The sequence below is a fragment of the Zootoca vivipara genome, chromosome 11 (assembly GCF_963506605.1).
Source record: "Zootoca vivipara chromosome 11, rZooViv1.1, whole genome shotgun sequence".
Classification (NCBI taxonomy): Eukaryota; Metazoa; Chordata; class Lepidosauria; order Squamata; family Lacertidae; genus Zootoca; species Zootoca vivipara.
The window spans coordinates 40572496-40595332 of NC_083286.1; the positions used below are offsets into that span (position 1 = coordinate 40572496).

A 22837-nucleotide genomic window follows, 5' to 3' on the forward strand; every position below is an offset into this window, starting at 1 on the left:
ATTTCTGAGGTCCTTTATGGATGTGCCTTCGGGAAAACACCAGGGATCGAAGCAAACCGGTGCCTCCCTCCTCTCCAAACAGGAAGGTTCTCTTGGCTGTCAGGAAATAACCAGTGATATTGACCCGCTCCTACCTTGTGCATTTGCACAAAGAGGGACATGCATATTGTATCAAATAAGTGCTGCCCAGGAAACAGGTAGATATGCTCCTCATTTGCAGGCTTAACTGTCTAAAGCAAACATGACAAATGAAAGAAGCAGAGCCATGTAAATTTAAAAGAGCAAATGAGAGTGTCTGAGCAAAAAGAAACGAAGGGCGTGGACTGCTTTCAAAGCATGTATCCTGGCCCATTTTCTCTCATTTAGCCCACATAATTTTTTTGTTTTGTTTTCAAGTTATGCAGTTTGTATGGGGAAATGGTTATCAGAGAGAAGTAGTAGACAAGGAGTTTGAGAAAACGTGTTCAATGTTCTTAAGTTAGGAGACAACGTTGGAGGGAGAGGCATTGGCAATGCAAATGTGCATTTTGGCCAGTGCCAGTTTTCCATTTATAAACCTGATGAGCTGTTTTCAAGCCTCATGTGTGAAGACACCCTAGAAACAGGGGAAAGGCACACACCCTGTTTTATGTCACATGGGGAGCAGTCCCTTGCTGCCAGGTGGAAATGGAAAAGCACAAATGGCCCATTTCTATTAAGTGTGATGGCTGTCTTTGCTGCCTATGGAAATGTTTGGTGATTTATTAATTCATAGAATCATAGAGTTGGGACCACAAGGATTATGTAGTCCAACCCCCTGCAATGCAGGAATCTTTTGCCAGATGTGGGGCCCACAACCCTGAGATTAAGAGTCTCATTCTCTACCGACTGAGTTATCCAAGCCAGCGTGCATTTCCCTAACGGTCTAGCAAACATGTTTGTCCACATAGAAACCACAATTTGGATTTTTCCTCCTCATCGCCTGCCCTAGTCTTTCTCTCTTCTTCTGTTCATGCCCCCCAGATCATAGGACTGGACCCACAGATTCCTGTGCCCTTGTTTAAGTTGCTAGGAGTTGGCCTCATTGCCCTCTAACCAGCAGCTAACATTAATGCCATTTCAAGTGAGAAGGGACTGCCGAAGGGAAGTTCCTTGGAGGATGAATCATATCAGCTCTCCCTGGACCCTTGTGCCTATATTAAGATTCTGGAGGCTTGGAACGCTTTATGCCAGTGCACTGTGCTGCTGAAGAACTTCAGCCTGGGGAAAGCTGAGCTAGGAGATTGCAGAAATGGATTCCCCCCCCCCCCCTTGCAGTAAGGGTAGCTGTTGCAGCACAAGCTGCTATATCAACCTAGCTCCCAAATACTGTAGTCTTCAGAATTACACAAACATATGATTGCAAACCCGTTACCAAAGCACAAAATAAAGTTTTGCAGCTCAGGATAATAATGATTAAATATTGCACAGGAATATCCATTGGAGGGCTTTGCCAGTTGATACTTGGAGTGGGCTGTTGTACCTCCAGTTTCATGATCTTGTTTTCAAAATGCCAGAGATGCTTTTTTCTTTGTGAAAAAGCTATATCCACAAACTAAAAATGAAGAGTGCTCCAGGTTCCATAGCATTTGGGTCATTTTGGGGAGGGGGGGCTGCTTTAGATGCACATACATATTTTTAGTGAGTGGATGAGAGCTTTTGATATTTTTCATACTCTTTCCAACTAGGATACTTGAAATTATGGAGGGTTGACATTTTTTCAGTTTATATGATGGCTTTTTGAAAAGTGCACTTCATATCAATATACAAAAATATGGCCTAGGTATATGAGAAACCAAGAACATTGTTTTCTTTCTTCCGTAGGACAAAAGTAGGTGTGGGTGTATATAAACATTTGAATGGCAGTAATCCCCCTTCCCCCAATATTAAAATCTAGTAAATTTGCAGTGTTGATTGATCTGTCTGCCATCGTTCCCACAGTTCGTTTTCAGCATCTGTTTATATAACATTAAGTAGAATAATGTATTTCTCCTGGAAATACCATTTGACTCTGCATTATGCCCATTGAAGTGAGCTGGTTTGCTGAATAAAATGTTTGAATATGCCTAATATTAAAATAACTCTGAATTTTCTCATTGCAAGGACTACAATTCTTGCCTATTGACGTGTCCTGTTTCTTGCTTTTCTTTGCAGTTTAAAAGAATGCTCAACCGGGAGCTAACCCACTTATCTGAAATGAGCCGATCGGGCAATCAGGTCTCTGAATATATATCCAACACCTTTTTAGGTAAGCTTACGATTATGGACACTAGTACTCTTTGTGCTGTTCCTTGTGCTTTTCCTTCCTCTCCACCACCCACCACTAACATTTCTGTTGGAAGCCGCCCAGAGTGGCTGGAGAAATAATTATTATTATTATTATTATTATTATTATTATTATTATTATTATAACATCCAGATGGGAAGTTTATGAAAATTCATATCCTGTGCTGTTGGTTTAACTGCAATATTTTTCAAACGTATGCATATAAACGTATGCCCTGTTTTATTTTTCCACACACTCTTTCCTTTACATTGAATATAGCCCTGTTGCATTCAGAAAGTTCAATTGGGCAGAGTTCTCAAATACTGTTCCCTTTAACTCTAAAATAGAGTATTGTGACGTATTATTTGACAACCTGTGTTCAAAGCCTATCCTTGCTTCTAGTGACCATTTTGATAACCATTCTCCTTTTCCTCTATATTCAGGCTCGAGCATCATTGCTTATCTAGTTCAAATGGCACTCACAAACATATCAGCAATTTTGGGTACCCCGAGGTTTGCAGAAGTAGAAAATATTTAGACGTCTCCATTCCCCTGCCCACAAAGCTCCAGTGAGGACTGAGTGTACTCACTGGCCACTGAATCCTGACTGACTGCTTTGAGAGTAAGGTGGAAATGGAATAGAATATCCTGGAGGGGAACCCTGCAACATTTTCTTGCAGGTGCTAATTGTTTAATACTCCCTATCTATCTATCTATCTATCTATCTATCTATCTAAGAATCTATCTGAAGACAAATTAAACATGGCAGCTGCAAGCCTAAACTCCCATTGAACAGTAAGTAGGACTTACTTCTGAGTAAGCATGGTCCAACTGACCAATTCTGATAGTGCTTTATACCCTCAGCTGATGTTGATGCCGCAGTTCCCACTGCTGGAAAGACATACTGCTGTTCAGTTTTTAAAATGGCTTACCATTTTAGCAGAGGGAAGTTGCAGCATCGAGCAAAATTCTGTGTGCACAATTCTGCCCCCCACCAGTGTCTTGCTTCTTGGGATTTCAGCCTAAATCTTCTGTTACGGTCATGGTTTTTCTGTAAAGTATTACTTGCATTCTGTGGTTTGGTAAAGAAGTATAAATTGATATACCCCCTTCAGTCTTAGGGTTGTGTCCAGTGGTTGCTTTGAACGAGCAGAATTTCTTACAGTCCTGCAAAGCAAAACAAATCTGCCCACCCTATTGCAGCCCTCTGCATTATATCTCATACTGTTCCATAGAATTCCCCACCCCCGAGAAGCAGCTTGGGGGAACACAAGGAGGTTATTATATGTAGAGGAGAGATCCATAAACCAGGTGCCCTGTCTTGCACGAATGGAAGTGCTTTCCATTGTCGGATGTAGGTACAACCCATTGCTTGTTATTAATTCTTCTTTATTTAATTTCCCATAAACAGATATTAATGTGCCGTAATACCACTGCAGCCAATATCGCCATTCCACACTTGGCAAATGGGACATAGCTATCCACCCACATGGTACATGTGATCACGCTTGTGTCATACTGGTTCACACTCGTGCCAACAAAAGAAGAAGGCATTGTTGTTCCAGGACCTTATTGAGGACCATTAAGCTTGCATGGTGCTCTGCTCTTCCTACATCACTCACTTTTGTGGCATCACAAACAGCTGGCCATTGGTGCATAGCTGCCAAGTTATCCCTTTTTTAAAGGGATTTTCCCTTATGCTGAATAGGCTTCCTCGCGAGAAAAGGGAAAACTTGGCAGCTATGCATTGCTGGGGCTGAGCAGAGCACTGGTGCAAGAGGTCAGCACTCTTGTGCTCTAGAGATAAGGGCTTGCACTCAACTTAATGGGCAGCCTGCTGTGCTTTCCTGCAGCTTATATAAACCATTGCCAAGACACAGCTGGCCAACTTAAAATTATGTTGATTATTAGGGAAATGTGACGAGGGAGAACATTTGGCGTCCGAATTTGCTAGACCAGAACTTGGTTCTGTTCGATGCTGTGGCTTAAAAACTAAATACCTTTTCCTATTTAGATACACCCGAAACAAATCCTTTATAAATCAAAGCTCTGCTCTAAGCCTTTGAAAAATGCAGGTGATCTCTAAAACTGAATTTAAGGAACTCTGTGCCATGAAATTCTACTGAATATTGATCCAATGTATAGTTAGTAGAGTAAAACTTAAACATGTTGCAGGATTCTCCCAAAAATAGACAAAAGGCAATTAATATTTCATCCAGCAGAGCTTTCCTGCTACTGAAGGCAAATGAGCATAATGGTCACAAATCCAATACATTCAGGATTGGCACTATCCATAAGACACCCAGTTGCAGCAAACTTAACTTAAACTTACAATAACTTACACTTACAATAACTTACAATAAGACTAAACCTTAACACTATATACAGAACACCACATCCGAAGGAAAAGAGATAGAAAGTGAAACCCAGGCTCCTTCTGGCCTTACTTTTATAGTCAGCATGACCTTGACTAAAAGAGAAAACAGAACCAGTTTAAATCGGCTGTACTCAGCTTCTCTGAAGGAATGACCCAAACACCATGAACCTTCTGCTTGTTTCACACAGAGAAGATCCCAGAACCCTCTTGAAGTAATTAGAATAGGAAAGATCACACATCAGATCAATACTTTCTATACTAAGAAATGCAAACTGACCCTCTGGTGAAGGAAGGGATAAGTTTAGTTTCAGAAACTTTGAAAAAAAGCTGGAATAAGATTGCCGACAGAGATGACCTACATAGGAGGATTTTCTTGCTGTGACTCATTGAAGAATCCAATACTTCACTGTCTGCCTGTGTTTCTGTGGCAGCGAGGGCGATGCATACCCTAAGGAAATGTGTCCACCTCAGACCTATAAATTGAACTATCCTGTAAGCAGCACTCAATCCTGTGTTACGTTAAGCAACACAGATCCATTGTTAGACCAGCTTGTTTATTATATATATATATATATATATATATATATATATATATATATATATATTAGTTTTTCCATGTATAGATCCTCTAACAATATTTATCTAACAATTTTCCATATTTCCTCCCCTCCTCCCATGGGGAACCCTCATATTCCTATTTTGTTTTATTTCCATATTACTCAGCCTGTATGTTGTTTCCCGAATTTCCCCCCATACATATAATCTTACTTTTTGTAAGATTGTGTTGTGAATAAACAATTGTGTTTGTTTATTCAAACCCTGCCAGTGAGTCCAAATCTTTATGTTGCTTCTTCGTTTATTCTATAAATGGTTCCCATTCTCTTTTAAAGTCTTTGTTATCCTTTTCATGTAATTTATCTGTTAATTTTGCCAGTTCTGCATATTCCATACGTTTCCCTTGCCATTGTTCTTTTGTTGGTATTTCTTCTGCCTTCCAAGCTTCTGCTAATATAATTATTGCCGCTGTAGTTGTGTACATAAATAATTTCCAATTTTCTTTTTCTTTAAATCTTGATCTAGAATTCCTAGGAGGAATGCTTATGGTTTCTTAACAAAAGTCTTTTAAAGCATTGTTTTTCAATTTATTATATATCGTTTCCCATTAATAGACCAGCTTGTTTAAATAGATTTTGGAACTCATAAACAAAGGACCTTGTGCCTATATCATTTCAGAATCCCAAGTGGGGGGCAGTCACTTATTTCAAAGTGTTCACATTGTAGCCTCTTCTCCTGGCCTGTTTTATGCATATGGGGTCGGCAATCAGATTGTGGGGAGAGGGTTGAAGAATCAATCCGTTGCATGCACTCTTAAGGTGTGACGATCATGCAACGGACAGTGCCATGGTATCTCTCCCTCCCCACCCCCCCAATAGTTTGTATCTGACTTTTGGAGCCTGGTGAAAATTTCTCATTTCTTCAGCTTTTAATGACCCCTTATAGCTGGGGTTGGAAGCCTGTTCCCTATGTTCTTGAGCATCTCCTCTCATCATTGCTGATGGGAGCTGGAAAAAAAACCCTATCTGGAGGGCTGCACATTCTGTATCCCAGCCTTAAAGACTTAATGCTGCGACTCTCTCTCTTCACGGTTCTGGGTCACATTGCATTCATTTCCTAATTTTCAGTGCAATGAGCTTTGCTTCCTATGGGAAATGGGTATGAGAGGAGACCTTAAAATATTGTGTAATCCTTTCTTAAAAGAATTTTGTGTTTAAGGAATGCAGGGAGGGGAAGGGAGAAATATTTTCTAGGCTGCAGAACGGAGCCCAGCACGGATAGTGTTAGCTGTTTGCTCACTTTGAACAAAACCTTAGGAAAACCCATGGAATTCCATGCCTCATCTAAAATCTTCCGGACAGACACTTCCTTTCACTTGAGTTCATCTGACAGTTCGCTTTACGATCCTCCCTCATGATGGTCCTAAACTTTGTGCATATGACTGAAGCCATAAACATCAAGGCAGGCACATGAGTCACTGCTCTTCAGCTACTGTTGGTTTGTGCCAGTCAAGTGCTCTTCCTTTCCTCTGTGTTTTATTTAATTGGTGATCAAAAGAGGAGCAGTGCAGGGGGAAGGAATGGATGCCCAAGGCTAAAAGTTGGTGACATTTTCACTTGTTTGCAGAGATTCTCTGCTGTTTCCAGTAAGTGCTAGTCTGCTCGGAAAGGTTACAGAAAAAGAGAGTGATGCTAAATAAAATACAGATGTAGCCGTGGTCATATTGCATCCCTTTGCATTAATGTTGGTTGTTAGGTGGAGTAAATAGTACGGTATGCATATACTTCTTTAATGCTCTTGTTATTGTTATTTCTTGTTTTTATTTGGGGGAAAGATGAGATCAGTGAAGAGAATCTCAAACAAAGGTGATAATTTTACCTAAACAGCTTAATTACAATGCTGTTGTGAGCCTGGTTGTGCTAGCTGGAGTGCTTGCACTGGCTTCCACTAATGGAACTGGGTAGTTGTATCCAACGGAGAATACTTTTTTATCAGTACAGTGGTACCTCTGGATACGTACTTGATCCGTTCCGGGGTGCCATTCTCACCCCAAAAAGTATGTATCCGGAGCAGCGCTTCTGCACATGCACAAAGTGTGCAGAACGCTTCTGCGCACACTTCCGTGCATGCATGCGTGGCGGAACCCGGAAGTAAACACTTCCAGGTCCGCTGCGTTCTTAAGCTGAAAATACGCAACCCACAGCAAAGGTAACCAGAGGTATGACTGTACTGTATTGCTTTTCTCACAACTCTTGCGTGGCCATTTCTGTTCCTCCTGTTGTACAGATGGCAACACAGCCTTGCATTTAAGCACTTACCTATTAGGCAACAACAAATTGCATGTGGTCAAGTACATGGAGTTTCATGCAAGTGATGGAAGAAAGATGTAGCATTCCATCCTTCCTATGTGCTCTGCATAAACCAAGTGAGCTGCTAGGAGAGAACAGAATTATTCCTCTCTTCTATGCCAGTCCCTACCAGGCTAGTATTTTTATTTAAAAGGCTGTTGTAAAATTAGACTGATGAGAAAAAGTGATCTGGTTAAAGCCATAGCAAATCCATTGCTAATCTTGGATTTGAAGCCATCTTTTATGAAGTCAACTGTACTGGCTGATTTCAATGTTCCTGTTTTATTTTTTAATATCTATGAGTCATATATCTACTGTAGGGATGTTTTGTGAAAGGTTGACTTTGGTTCAGAGAGCTGAACTTGTATAAGGCAGTTCTAATATACAAACAGATTAACAGTTTTCTTTCGCCCTCCCTCCTTTCATAGACAAACAGCATGAAGTGGAAATCCCATCTCCTACACAGAAAGAGAAAGAGAAGAAGAAACTGCCAATGTCTCAGATCAGTGGAGTGAAGAAATTGATGCACAGCTCCAGCCTAACCAATTCGAGCATCCCAAAATTTGGAGTCAAAACTGACCAAGAAGATATTCTGGCCAAGGTAAGGGCAATTCTGCTCTTTAGCTGGTTTTCTCACTTATAGTGGAGCAATGTGACAAGCCGGTAAATCACATTCACAAGTTTGCCCACATTAGTATTTATTTACACTTCACTGCATGTCCACTCTAGATATGGCAATTTGCATTGAGGAGAGTTGTCATTGCAACTACATTAGTGGACAAGTAAAATTAAATAAAGCAATGGAAAAATGAGAACTGCAGTATTTATGGTAGACTTCTGCATCTATAGCATTTCAACAGGAAATTGGTTGATATGCTTATACCAAAAGAGTCTCAAGCAAGGGATGTAACATGCAGACAGCTCCAGGTTCATCCCCATCACCTCCAGGTAGGGATGGGAATGCCTGAAACCCTGGAGAGCTGCTGCCAGTCAGTGTTGACAATACTGAGCTAGATGGATCAACAGTCTTGGGTGTTCCTAAGCTTTCCCCCCTTTGACCATTATGGTACTCAGAACATCCAAAAGCACTGAGAATAGCAATAAGAGTATAGCATCTCTGAAGGCTTTCCCACTGATCCCTCTTATTACTGGGTATCAGTGTGCTAGTGAAACAATTCCATTCAGTTTCTCTCTCTAAAACAAGATACTCCCTCCCTGTTTTAAGTCTAGAAAACTGGTAGCTGACACACTGAGAATGACTGGGATTGGTAACAGCAGTCCAGTGTTGCAGTTTTGCATAAACTTCGTTGAAAAACCCGGTATTAGATTCTGTTTTCTGTTCGGTTTCATTTTAGGAACTAGAAGATGTAAACAAATGGGGCCTCCAGGTGTTTAAAATAGCTGAATTATCCGCGAACCGACCTTTGACCGTCATCATGTACACTATTTTCCAGGTATGTGTAACAAAAGGAGACTTTTCCATTTTCTGTTTTCATCCTTTGCATGTATTGTAAAGGCAGCCATCTTTTCTCTCTTTCATTCCAGGAGCGGGAATTACTAAAAACATTTAAAATTCAACCAGACATGTTAATAACTTACTTGATGACACTGGAGGACCATTACCATGCAGATGTGGCATATCACAACAACATACATGCTGCAGATGTTGTACAGTCTACGCATGTGCTGTTGTCCACCCCAGCTTTGGAGGTGAGTTCACAGAAACAGAAGCTTTGTGTCATGGAATCCACAGACGTCAAATCTTACCCTTGCTTTTTTGCAGGAATCCTGCGGCATCTGTTTTCAAGATACTCTTTGTCAGTTCAGTGGAGCAAAAAATACTTCTATTATTTGTTATTTATTTATTTACATCCACCATTTGTATGCTGCCTCGTAACATAAGTTCTCTAGGCAGCTTGAGAGGCACACACAGACTTTGTTCCTGTTATGTTTGCTTTTCTCTGAACTGGTGTAAAAGGCATGTTTTACAGAAGCTGTGAAATGTCCCAAGTGTATTTCAGCATCAGTGTTTCAGTTCAGCCTTGATTTATATTCTGATGGGTGAATCCAGCATTGCATGAGCAGCCGTCAACTTGCAGTGGGGCCTTCTCTTCCTTTGTCACCCCTCTCCCACCTACAGCCTCCTAAATCTGCCCCAAACTTTCTGAAGCAGATTTGGGGGGCAGGACACGTGGGAGGCTACAGAGCAGGGAAGAGAAAAGGCAAGTCCCATTGTGCAAGTTGATGTCTGTTGTGCTAGCTTTTACGAGTTGCTGGCTGCTGCCGCCAGCAGGGATCCCAACAGCACTGTGTGTGTGTGTTTGTGTGTGTGTTCGCCAGCCACATGTCTTTTATCAAAAAGTGTTTCTCTCCATTTACTCTGTTCTTCCTTCCCCCTCAGGCGGTGTTCACGGACCTGGAGATTCTGGCTGCTATTTTTGCCAGTGCAATACATGATGTAGATCATCCTGGGGTTTCAAACCAGTTTCTTATCAACACAAGTAAGTGTGGTTTATTTCTGGTAAAACTTGCTCAGTTCATGCATCACATTAAAGCCATAGGATTATTATTATTATTTTAAAAAACTGTGGCGTTAGGTAAATGAGCAGCACTCTGAGGACCGCTGCTGGAAAGGTTCTGGGGGTGCCCCTCCTGCGGCCGTGCCACCTCAATCAAAACAAAGCATAGTTTGGTTTGTTGTATCCCCCAAACCAACCACAAGTGGTAAGCCAAGAACAGGCCTCAGTTACCACTTGTGGCTTGTTTGAAGGAAACATACCCATAGCCTTTGTTTCTACAAAAGAACAAGCCAGAGTGGCTCATTTTGTCCAGGATCAGGTGTGCCACAGGTATTTAAGAGCACCATGCACCAACTTACGCCTGCTTGCTTATGTGGAAGTAGGAGTATTGTGTTTTTGCAGTATTAACGTATGCGACCTAGTTCTTCTTACTTATTAAATTTGTATACCGCAGATCTCAGGGTGGTTCACAACAAAAAAATGCAATGTAAACACACAAAATACATGATGAAACCCCCTCCAGAAACGAATAACACCCCCGACCCCTACGAAACGTATCAACTGCATATTGTTTCTTGTTTCTGTTAATTAATAATAATTTATTACTTATATGCCACCCATCTGACTGGGTTGTCCCAGCCACTCTGGGCAGCTCCCCCCCCCCAAAAGCAAAAAACAATACAATAAAACTTCCATGTTTCTTTGCTGCTGCTGTGTTTACTAAAAGCCACAGAGACGACAGTCTAAGGTGGCACCCCCAGATGAAAGGAACGTTGGCTTCCTTAACTCTACCTCCACAATGGTGCAGTTTGTTAATTTCAGATTCTGAACTTATGGTCTTATGGGCTTTCAATGAAGGCTATGGTGGCCTGATCCAACTTTGCAAACAATGCTATAAATCTGTAGGGCAGATGTTGCTAAGTTGGTTGGTGTGGGGATGGGAATGCTCTGGCCCTCATTCAATAATAGGAACCTAATAATTTTTCGCTCCAACCCACTGATCACCCCTTGGGGAAGGGCCTTGGCTCAGTTGCAGCAGAGCACAAGCCTTGCAGGTGGAAGGTCCATGGTTCATCCCCCCCCCCACGGTCTCCAGGTAGGGTTGGGAGAGATCCTGTCCAAAATCTGGAGAGCCACTGCCAGTAATAGAATTAGAGTTGGAAGAGACCAACTTCTGCAATGCAGGAATCTGAGATTAAGAGTCTCATGCTCTTCCAAGTGAGCTATCCCAGCTGGCAGCATAGACAACACTGAGTGAGTGAGGGGGACCAATGGCCAGACTTTTATAAAGTCACCCCAGTATACTTTTTCACCCAAGCATTGCCATGGACTTCCCTACTGGGCTACTAAAAGAGATGGTCGCTTGAATGGGGTGCATAAAGTGTATTAAGTTTAAGGGTGAGTAGGTGAGAGACACTGGATTACATTATCAGTGCAGAGAGTTACTCCTCAGTTGCAATTTTTAGAAACATGGTTTTCCACTAATATACAAGTAAGCTATTCCCTGCCACGCAGAGAGATCTTGGTCATAAAGCAGTGCATGCCACTCACTTATAAAATGCTAATGTGTTCAAAAATTGTTTTGCATACTGTTCCTGAGAATTACAGGCATCTTGCCATATCACGACAACTGGATAATTATTAGACGCCCAAAAACCCTCTTGCGTCCCTCATTTTAAATACTTTTTTTAAAAAATGCAGAGCACTAAAAGCTTGAGGATTTTATGAATTAGTCATTCACTGTGGGAGGTTACTGTTCTACAAAGTGCAACTTTTTTTGGTTTTGATTCTTAAACCTTTCAGATGTGACTAGGAGATAGGGAGTTCATTGGCAAAACAAGGTCTCCCTCCCCACTTTCTGTCATGTTACGCCTCTGGGAGAAAAAGAGCGAAAGGGAAGATTCCTTGGCTCACATGTTTGCAGAAAAATAAATTGGAGCTCAAGAGCTTCGGCATGCGGTCCTGTTGAGCTGCAGGCATTTTTCAGCCAAACTTTAAAAAAAAACAACCCACAAAACCCTAAACAAAGCGACAGTCCATAGAACAGACTGATGTTCAGCTAGCTTTAGGATATGGAAACTGTAATAAGCAGAAATTAATGTCAACCAATGACAGGCAGTGTGTTTCACGGGTCTTGTATCTAGAAGAATCTAGGCTGAATAGAGGGAACAAAACACATCTATAACTGAGTGCTTCGTTAGGAGAGTTGTAAATAAATGCAAGTTGACTGGTTTTTGTTTTTCTTATCACAAATCTTCCAAGATGTTTGTGTGTGAACTTTACTTGATTTTGTTATCATGTACAGACCGAGATAGAGATTTGCATTTGGAGAGCATAGGACATCTCTGCAGTTTTTTGTAGCAGTGAGCAGGAGGAAGCCAGGAATTTCAAACCAATGCAAGGAAAGGATATATGCAAACTTGGTACTAGAATAGGCTCTTCTTGGGGAAAAGGGGACAAAAAGGCAGTGAAAGTGAGAAACTGCTTACAAGGAGGTAATTACTGTGCAGTTTAAATCAGGCATCTCCAAACTGCGGCCCTGCAGATGTTTTGGCCTACAACTCCCATGATCCCTAGCTAACAGGACCTGTGGTCAGGGAATATGGGAATTGTAGTCCAAAACATCTGGAGGACCGAAGTTTGGGGATGCCTGGTTTAAATCCTTCTAAAGGAGTAAGACATAAATTCTACATGCCTCAAATATTCAGTGGCAGGAGGAGGACTCTATGCCCAATGGGACCTGATAATACATGCAAAGGAGTTTTGGGGACAAAATTCATATTGATATTCACTGAGTGCTTATTAATGCAGAGTAAGCCTTTGCTGCAAGATTTGATCATGATTGTTATGGTTTCCTCTTGCTTCTGAAATTTTGCAAAGCCTTTAGAAGAAAGATGTTTTTCAAAATTCCAAGAGCAGGAGGAAATCAATGATCATGATCAGATCTTGCAGCAAACACATACTCTGCATAATGCAAGCATTTAGTGTTCTCCAGAACAGTTGTAGCTGAAGAAAGGTCTATTGTCAAATATTGTTACCTGCAGCCTTCTGAACCCAGTTCTGGTTTGGTTTTGTTGTTTTGGCATTCTGCACATAGCAGCTGTCAACTCTGCAGAACAAGACGTATCTGAGCCTGCTCAAGAGAAGCAATGTGATGTTCCAACTATGTAAATTATAAATCGTTCTTTTTGGATACCTTACAACTGTGAGAAGTCAGAAAGAAAACTTGTGGACAGGTAGGAAAGGGATATAGGCTTTCTTAACGTTCTACCATGTGACTGTCTTGCAGACTCTGAACTTGCCTTGATGTACAACGATTCATCAGTCCTGGAAAACCATCATTTAGCTGTGGGCTTCAAGTTACTGCAGGAAGAAAATTGCGACATTTTCCAGAACTTGACAAAAAAGCAAAGGCAATCATTGAGGAAGATGGTCATTGACATAGTGAGTTGCCATTTGAATGTACCTATCTTATCTATGTACTTCCTGCACCCCAGGTTTTCAAATATAACTTGCCAGTAAACTACAGTAATTTTCTGGTAGGATTTAAAACCTAAATTTGCACACAAGGTGCTTTTTAAACTTTTTAACAGAGCAGATTCTCAGTAGCTTGTTCAGTCTTAATCAGAATTATTTTGAATTTACCCACCTGTTCTGAAAAAATACCCTGCTGCTGAGTTATGAGTGATTACGAACTGTTCCACACAAAGTGGTTTCCCCTGGGTTTTGCTGTTCGTGGGAACACTCGGCAAACATTTATTCTGCACCCACATAACCTCTCTGAATTGGTGTTGCTATAGATTCTAGCTAGGTATTTAGTATAAGATGCTATGCCAGATTAAATTCCCAACAACAACATCATCATCATCATTTTATTTGTATGCCGCCTTTCCACAGTTAAAAGCAATGCTCAAGGTGGCTTACAACATGACAAGATTTACACAATTACAAAAGTCATAAACAATAAATAAACCACATCAAAACAATAAACAACCAAATGGAAAACAATTTCCACATAAATCAAAATCTAAAACTTAAGAATACAGCAATAATATCACAGTTTAAAATGACATAGGTAAAAAATAACAGCAATTTAAAACAAAAACGGAGCCCCCTCTGGCCAGCGGCAGCAGTTTTTTTGTGGAGCCTTTCAGGCCCTGCCCTAGGCCAGGTGGTGAGTGGCAGGATGGGGCCCTCAGGCACTCAGCAGGGAATCGTCCTAGAATAAATTTGTAGATAATTTTAGTAATCCATTGTTTTCTCCTCCAAGGTGCTTGCAACAGATATGTCTAAGCATATGAATCTTTTGGCTGATCTGAAAACGATGGTTGAAACTAAGAAAGTGACTAGCTCTGGAGTTCTGCTGCTTGATAACTATTCAGACAGGATTCAGGTAAGAGAGATATGCTGCTGTGTGCAATATTAACCTAGATTACCTCTCATCTTCCCACCGTGTGTATTACAGTAGACGTACATCTTGCTTTCTTAGCTGGTTGTCATTCCTACCTGCAAAAAAAAAATAAAAAAAAATCGGTTGTATCTATTAAATATGCTTTGCATAGACCACTATGACTCGCTGAAATCTTCCCTATGGTTGAGAGCAGCCAAGTTGCATAGCTTGATTAAGTTTGCCTAAGGGGCCCCTCTCCTTTGAAACTGATCAGTCTTGCACTTACAGCATTTTTGGCCTTTTAATACAGGCAGAAGCTGCAGATGCGAGATAATTGGAAGGCTATTAATGTCGGTGTGAAAAACACACAGCCCACCACCCCTTTGCTGTTCAGAATAAACCTTGCACTCGGTGTATTTTTGAGATTCTGTTTTCACGCCCGTCAAATGTGCAAATGGGAAAAGGGCTCTGTCTCCACAGGTTTCTCCAGAGAAATATGTTTTCTGTCCACTTTAGGTTCTGCAAAATATGGTACACTGTGCAGATTTGAGCAATCCGACAAAGCCACTCCAGCTATATCGCCAGTGGACAGATAGAATAATGGAAGAGTTCTTTCGGCAGGGAGATCGAGAACGAGAGAGGGGGATGGAAATCAGCCCCATGTGTGATAAGCACAATGCATCAGTAGAAAAATCACAGGTAATCTTTTCAGAAGAGAGCAAAATGCAATGTGGTTGATAGTTGGGAAATGGCAACTCTTTTGTGTAGGTTTGCATTTTAAAAAATATATAAAAAATCATGATTTTAAAATGGGGTCACATGCCAGCCAAAGCTGGTGATTAGTGGAGCCAGAGACAAAATTGGCAGCCTGCCTGGCACCTTCATTACATATCTTTAGGTGCCAGGCAAAAAAGTTTCTCTTCAAACAGCTGTTCTATCTTTGTAAACATGTTTTTTTGGGGGGGGGGGGTTAGTGCTTTGTTTTCTCATTTTATATTTCTCTGTTGTGAACTGCCCTTGGGATCTTCAGATGAATGGTGGTATCCTAATTTAATAAATAATATTAACAATGATCTGGAATTAAAAACATGCTGCTTCAGTTTTCACCATGGCTTCCTCTCTGCCCAGTTTATTCAGAGTTAGGCCCACTGGGCTTGACGGAGTTACTCCGAAATAAGTATACACAGGATTTTTTTAACCAAAGGAGCTACAGCTGTGTGTGTGATATATGTACACAAAAGTCTACCAACTAAAATTTGAGGTACTTTTCCCTTAGTATGTACATTGATTGCTCTTGCCAGAGCACAGAATTATGGAGAAGAGTAAGGACAACCTGGGACGACTCCTGATGCTGCACTGAGGTTCAGAGTCACTTGGAGAACAATGAAAATATTTTCTGCTTTTCAATAGTTAAAGGTTTAGTGTGCTGGGGCAGGGGGGTAAGCTCCCATTTATCTCCTCAGCTATGGGCTGGAGCAGGCATCCCCAAACTTTGGCCCTCCAGACGTTTTGGACTACAATTCCCATCTTCCCCGACCACTGGTCCTGTTAGCTAGAGATCATGGGAGTTGTAGGCCAAAACATCTGGAGCTTATAACTCCAAATAGTTGTGCTGGTCTCAAGCTCAGTGTAGTATCAGAAGACCCTAATGATCCCTCCCCTTGGAGAACAAAATTATGGCAGGCCACAAAGTTGATCCATGACAAGGCTCCTCTGCAAGATAGGATGCAGGAGACAGAAGGGAGAATTGCAGAATCTTTCTGTTAGGCTTGTTTAGTAGAGGAAATTGGTCAAGGTATTGCCTCCTTCTTTGAAATAACCTCTCCTCCCTAATTTTGCATTACAACAGGTGGGTTTTATAGACTACATTGTTCATCCTCTCTGGGAGACCTGGGCAGACCTTGTACACCCAGACGCCCAAGACATCTTGGACACGCTGGAAGACAATCGTGAATGGTACCAGAGCACAATCCCCCAGAGTCCATCTCCTGCCCCGGACGACCAAGAGGAGGGGAGACAGGGCCAAACAGAAAAATTCCAGTTTGAGCTAACGCTGGAGGAAGATGGTGAATCGGACACAGAGAAGGACAGTGGGAGTCAAGTAGAAGAAGACACCAGCTGCAGCGACTCCAAGACTCTTTGCACCCAAGACTCAGAGTCCACTGAAATCCCACTTGACGAACAAGTTGGAGAGGAGGTGGTGGAGGAGGAGAGCCAGACAGAACCTTGTGTGCTAGAAGAACGTTCTCCTGACACGTAACGGTGCGACGGCTCTGCCGCTCCCTCTGCTTTCTCTCTCTCCTACTCTCTTTTCAAGAATAAAAAAATGGTTTCCAAAGTGCATGTCACTCGGCACAGCCATGGTCACGCCTCACTGTCATCTGCAAGAGATGTTCGCTGATCAAAAACTGACCTTGATTACCTTGTTTGGCACTCAGGAATATTGTAACCAGAAATGTTCATTGTTCATGGCATCAAGAGAGCAAAGGAAGGGAAACACCTGCAAAAAGAACAGTTTAACGAGAATTCAACTTGGCAGATACAATCAGAGAGAGTGTCGACTCCAAGCTGTTTTCAAAAGGAGTAACGGCTGGTCCAAAGCTTGTGTGTGCGTGTGTGTTTTGTATTGGTTTTTAGTTTCTTGAGAAGAGGCATTAGTAGCATACATCACCAGAATATACAGAAGGCGACCAGCGAGTGAACAAAAGGTTATTAGCGGAAAGCGATTGAGCTCAAATAATGAATGGGGACACAACACGAATTTGTTACCAGTAGGAAGATGAAGCTGTGGAAGTCACATAATTTTCTAATTTCAAGTCTTCCTAACACATGACTGAAAAAAAAAAGTGTAACTCAGTGGGTTGCACTTATGCCTGCATTTTGTATTATATGTAAAATGGAAATCTTTTTGTAGAGTTTACTTTTATTATTAAATGTATTGAGGTATTATATTTAAAAGAATGCAACACTCTCAGAACTTCATCTGCCACTGATTCTTTCTCCTCCCCCCTCCCCGCAAAAAAGAGTAACTTGCAAGTTTTCAGTACAAATATGAGCTACACTGGATAAATCAAATTTTATATTTGTTTGCACTTAAAATTTTCATACCAATTCATTCAGCTGTTATAAAACAACTCTGTGTTCTAGACCAATGACAGCCATCAAATGCTCATTTTCCCCCTCCCATGTTGCAGAAAACATGTTTGTTGGCATTAATTTCTGGCTTTTCTTACTGTAATTTCCCCAAAGCAGCAATATTTCATGCACGAAATGTCCTCAGAGATAGCTTGGTTGCTGCAGACCCAGCTTTTATTGCTGTGGGCTTGCTATAAAATTTCTAAAATCTAATGGGCCGTTGCAGTAGCAGTTCCCCAAAATTTGGATTGCAACCCACTGCTGGATGGCAGCAGCCCTGAGTATTGAGCACCAAACTCCTTACCGCAGATGACGTGGGGTCCAGAGAGTGAGGACTCCAACAAAGAATAGGGTTATCAGGAGAGATCCCGAGGAAGCTCCAAAACAAAGATGAAACTCCATTAGCAGCTCCTAAGAAAGAAAAGTTGGGGGGACACTCCTATTAGAGTTGGGATTTGCAAGTCTACGGCTAACATGAACGTGACTCTTGCTATAAATACAAACCTTTTCTTTGCTAATTACATCATTCCCACAAGGCTGCTCCTAGTTGTGTATGCAAAATTGTGAGTGGTCTGCCGCAAAGATTTGCTGTACCAGCAAGTAATAATACTTAGGGTGAGGACATATGGAATGCTGTGACAACACAGTGCTACAGACTATGCCTGTGCAAAGAGTACTTACAAACAATTTGTAGTGGAATCTTTGCTGCTTCAGAATCAGACTGAGGCACTCTGCTGTCCCCACCCTGTTACTCCCCCTTAGCAGCTTTTTGCAAAGGCTGGGCTGGGAATATAATGTAAAAGGTCACCAATAAATCAGCCCCTTTAAAAATTGGACAAAATCAGCTTTTGACCTTGAATATGGCAAGAAATATATAGTAGTTTTTTTAAAAAAAATCTGCAGAAAGGATCTCCACTCAGTGACTTTTGTTTTGCTCCTGTTGCTGTCATACTGAGAGGTCACATTGAACGAATAAATGTCTAGGATGGAATCGTAAAGGTTATGTTAGGGGCTGGAAAATGCATGACCCTATAAAATAACAGAGCAGGAAAAGCATTTGCAGAATGAAGTGTAGCCTGCTATGCACCACAGAATTAAATGTCATCAAAGCTATTGATTTTAATGGGTTTGTGTACATTTTAACTCTGTCTCAGATTGTGCCCTTAGCCTGCAACCAGTATGTGATGAAAACCCATGCAGGGTGGCGGAGATGGTGGGTGTGAATTCACATCTGCCTCTGACCTGCACTGTGACTGTGTTGCAGTGGGTGTTGGGGGCATAAATATGACTAGAGTCATGTTCATGACTATGCATGACGACATCTGCTGCCTTATCAACATGGAGCATTCAATTGCCTGCACCCGTCCCTCCATACCCGGCATGGACCAGCTCTTCTATGCAGGGTCCCTGCTGCATTGATTGCAAGATAGGCTTGAATGACGAGGCTGTTTTGACCCAATGAAAACAGTGGATTGGAGGTAGACCAGCTGAGGTCACAACTAACCCTTGAGTCCCATTGATTTCAATGGATCAACCTTTTACGTCTTGATACAACCCATAGATTATACTTGGTTGACTAAACCAAGGAAAGTTTGAGACACGGCTAAATATCAGATTTTAAATGAAAGCAGTGACTGGTGGGGATCTTTTAAAAGTGCATTTTAATGTGTCTCGTCTACCTTTTAGCTCTTAATGGCTTTTACTGAAGAAGGAAAAACTGGAGAAGTTGATGAAAGAATTTCACCATGTTGTTGTCAGCCTAGGCTCCTGTCCTCCCCTCACTACGTCAACATTTGTTAGTCCCCAAGAGTGCCTGGAATCTTAACGAATAAAGCAATATCAATTCCAAAAATCAATATATATCGGGAAGGGTATTTTATCTGCACTAAAGGTTTAATCCTACAAACGGGTAACCTCTAGCTGGAGCCAGCCAGAGACTTAAGTATTGGGGAAAGACCGGCATCTAATGCTGAGCAAGGCGAGGGGCATGCCTGGCCTCTTGAATAACATTTTTTAAAATGGTTATTCTCAGATGCTCAGTTTTAAGGAGGTTCGTGTCTGTTGATAGTTCTGGTTAGTGTGTACCCTGTAAGATTAAACTGTCAAAGAAAAAGGAGAGGTAATGAAAAAACCACCATATTGTGTAAAATATACACCCATATACATGGACAATCAAGTGGCAGGAAACATAATAATGTTTAGAGGCAGGGATTGAATGCACTGTACAATCTTTGTTTTACTTTGCCAAAGTGTGCTTTAGCGCCAGCACACTACTCTAAAAACAACACAATACTATTGGAAAAGTGTTTTTACATGTTTTCTTTTGTGTTTCTGTTTTGTTTGTTTTTTTGCCATAAGTGAAATGCAATGAAGTCGATTGAGGATTGTGTAGAGAAGGGGGAAAGACAGAAAGAGGAATCTGAATTTGCATCTATACTTTAGCTTGCAAGTTGCTTTTCTCAGTAATACTGTGTCTGTTTCTTTTTAATTTCTGATTTTACATCCTTGTTCTACAAACAAAACAAAACTTTAAAAAAGATCAGGCAAAATAGGTAGAACAAATCACATTCAAAAGGTTGGGGTTTTTTATATTAAAAAAACTTGATGAAATGAATTTTACAGGCCGCTTTGACAATTCTTTTAAAACCCATTTATTTATTTTTTTATTTGTGCCATGCATATTTTTTTTCCTCACCAAATGACCTTACTTGTAATAAGTCTTGTTTGTCTCTGTTTACAACCATGTATTTATTGTATTGTATATATTGTAATGTTAATTGTAAATTATAAGTTCTTATTACAACATCATCCTTGCCAGGGTGGTATTGCTATATTTGGAAACTCTTGGTGAGAGAATTAATATTGTGTATACATACTCCCCCACCCCACCCCCCCCTTGTACATTCTGTAATATATATCCTATATCACTTTAGAGCTTGTTTATGGAAGAGTTGAGAAAAATTATAAAGTACATAGTTCTATAAATTAAAAAGCTGCAGGTCTTTGGTCCCAGGGCTGTGCCTTAACTTTAAACAACATTTTCTTCTGTTTTGCTGCATTTGAAAGAAAGGTCGTTGTGGAACATCGGCTGGGCATATCTCCACCGCCCTTCCTCCCCCCCCAAAGGGACACTGGTCCTGGCCTCTCTGGGGTGCTCTGCATTCCAACAGGGTTTTATCTAGGTTCCTATTGGAAGCCCAAATGCTAACCTTGGGCATAAATCCCACCTGCCTGATAAGATACATTTTGAAAAGGGGAAAGCACTCTTAAGGGCATCACTTTATCCCAGCCTTTATCAAAATCCAGCTGTGTTGTGACAACCACTCCCATCCGTCCTGGGTAGCATAGTTGTACTGGCTGGGGATGATGGGAGTTGTGGTCCAAAATGTCTGAAGGTTGGTGAAGGCTGCTGGTCTTGCCCTTTTTAAAACAACAAGTAAACCAAAAAACACAACTGCCCTTTAATCAACCGGGCTGGGGCACCGTTCATCAGCAACCCCACTGAAACATGGAAGTTTCCTCCTGTGCATTTCAGGGAAGAAATGTCTCGGGTCTGGGATGTGCCCTTTTGTTACCAATACAGCAACTCTCACTATGATACCTAATTTTATACTGCATAGTAAAAATAGAACACTGACCCTGAACTCTCCCCCCCCAACACTACTAGCAAGCACTGCAAGCAGCCAGAGTTCAATCCCGTATAAATGGCTCTGTGGGCGCATGTATAGCGTAGGTGTAAAGAATGACTGTAGCCTTTTAGACGGTTGAAACACTTATCATTTCTACTTTTATTTTTGCAGAGTTTGCTGTGTCTTGAAGGTGTTGTCTTGCTGCTGTTCTTGACCATGTAATTTTGTAGTATCTGATACCTCGTCACCATTCCAATAATGCCCAGCCCTTGTAGCATGTGACTGTTCAGTGAAAGGAGAGATTCTTTTTCAAGGAGAAAAAAAATAGCCTCCTTTTTGACACAAACTGTAGATTTTAGCAGCCCTGGCCCAAAGGAATAAGATTGCTTTTGTTTTAAACAGTATAAAAGGGACACTATAACAACAGAATTACTGAACAATATTTTTGTTGTTTTCAATTTGGTTTGTTTCCTTTGGGTATGTCTTTAGAGTGGCACATTGTGTGAACATTGCAATTAATTCAATGGTTTCTTAGCCGCTCTTACAGCCTATGGGATAGTACTGTACGTCAAATACCTTCATATGAAATTTTTATATGCAATGGAAATAAAAGCATGGGTTGATTCTGCCTAGATACTGTACTTGACCATCTTTTTGCAAATAAATTTATCTTACACTGTTGACTGCTCATCTGTAATAAGATCTATTTTTTTATGTTTGTCCGCCCAACCCAAAACGATACCACAAGTATCTAATACAACTTCACAACTATCTCATCGGTAGCAGAAGGTTGCAGAAAGCAACTGCCTACCCTCCTTTTGGGTGAAGACCTAAGAAAAAAGAACATTTGGGGTCCATTGTCCTGCCTACCACAATTGCACATAACAGTCTCCCTGAACCAGCTAGAGACCACACATGGCTGGGAGCAGACTTTTACATATATATTCTTCATTGGATGAAGAATCATACATACAAATTATTGCTGGAATGTGGCAATTCCCCACCTGTGATCCATGCCCAGTCTCAGCTTTGACTAGCACCACTAAGTTGAACCACATCAAGTATGTTTCATAGAATCATAGAGTTGGAAGAGACCACAAGGGCCATCCAGTCCAACCCCCTGCCAAGCAGGAAACACCATCAAAGCATTCTTGACATATGCCTGTCAAGCCTCTGCTTAAAGACCTCCAAAGAAGGAGACTCCACCACACTCCTTGGCAGCAAATTCCACTGCCAAACAGCTCTTACTGTCAGGAAGTTCTTCCTAATATTTAGGTGGAATCTTCTTTCTTGAAGTTTGAATCCATTGCTCCGTGTCCGCTTCTCTGGAGCAGCAGAAAACAACCTTTCTCCCTCCATATGACATCCTTTCATATATTTGAACATGGCTATTATATCACCCCTTAACCTTCTCTTCTCCAGGCTAAACATACCCAGCTCCCTAAGCCGTTCCTCATAAGGCATCGTTTCCAGGCCTTTGAGCATTTTGGTTGCCCTCTTCTGGACACGTTCCAGCTTAATAGTAAAGAGTGATACGCTGGATGGCATATGACCAGAAGTTCTAGGTTTCTTTGTTGAGTTTTATGCAATCAAGTGTTGC

General features: G+C 41.3%; 1 protein-coding gene across 13 annotated transcripts in view; it reads left to right on the forward strand.

Moving 5' to 3' along the window:
* PDE4D (phosphodiesterase 4D) overlaps positions 1 to 21925 on the forward strand; it is a 636676-nt gene extending 614751 nt beyond the window's left edge. For all 13 annotated transcript variants that reach the window (XM_035100833.2, XM_035100834.2, XM_035100836.2 and 10 more), the window contains 9 exons: positions 2173 to 2266; positions 7993 to 8165; positions 8920 to 9018; positions 9110 to 9274; positions 9966 to 10065; positions 13373 to 13527; positions 14354 to 14476; positions 14990 to 15172; positions 16323 to 21925. In XM_035100833.2, the coding sequence (XP_034956724.1) occupies positions 2173 to 2266; positions 7993 to 8165; positions 8920 to 9018; positions 9110 to 9274; positions 9966 to 10065; positions 13373 to 13527; positions 14354 to 14476; positions 14990 to 15172; positions 16323 to 16733 (1503 nt within the window). In that variant the 3' untranslated portion in view covers positions 16734 to 21925. The remainder of the gene's footprint in view (positions 1 to 2172; positions 2267 to 7992; positions 8166 to 8919; positions 9019 to 9109; positions 9275 to 9965; positions 10066 to 13372; positions 13528 to 14353; positions 14477 to 14989; positions 15173 to 16322) is intronic.
* Positions 21926 to 22837: the final 912 nt, after the last annotated feature.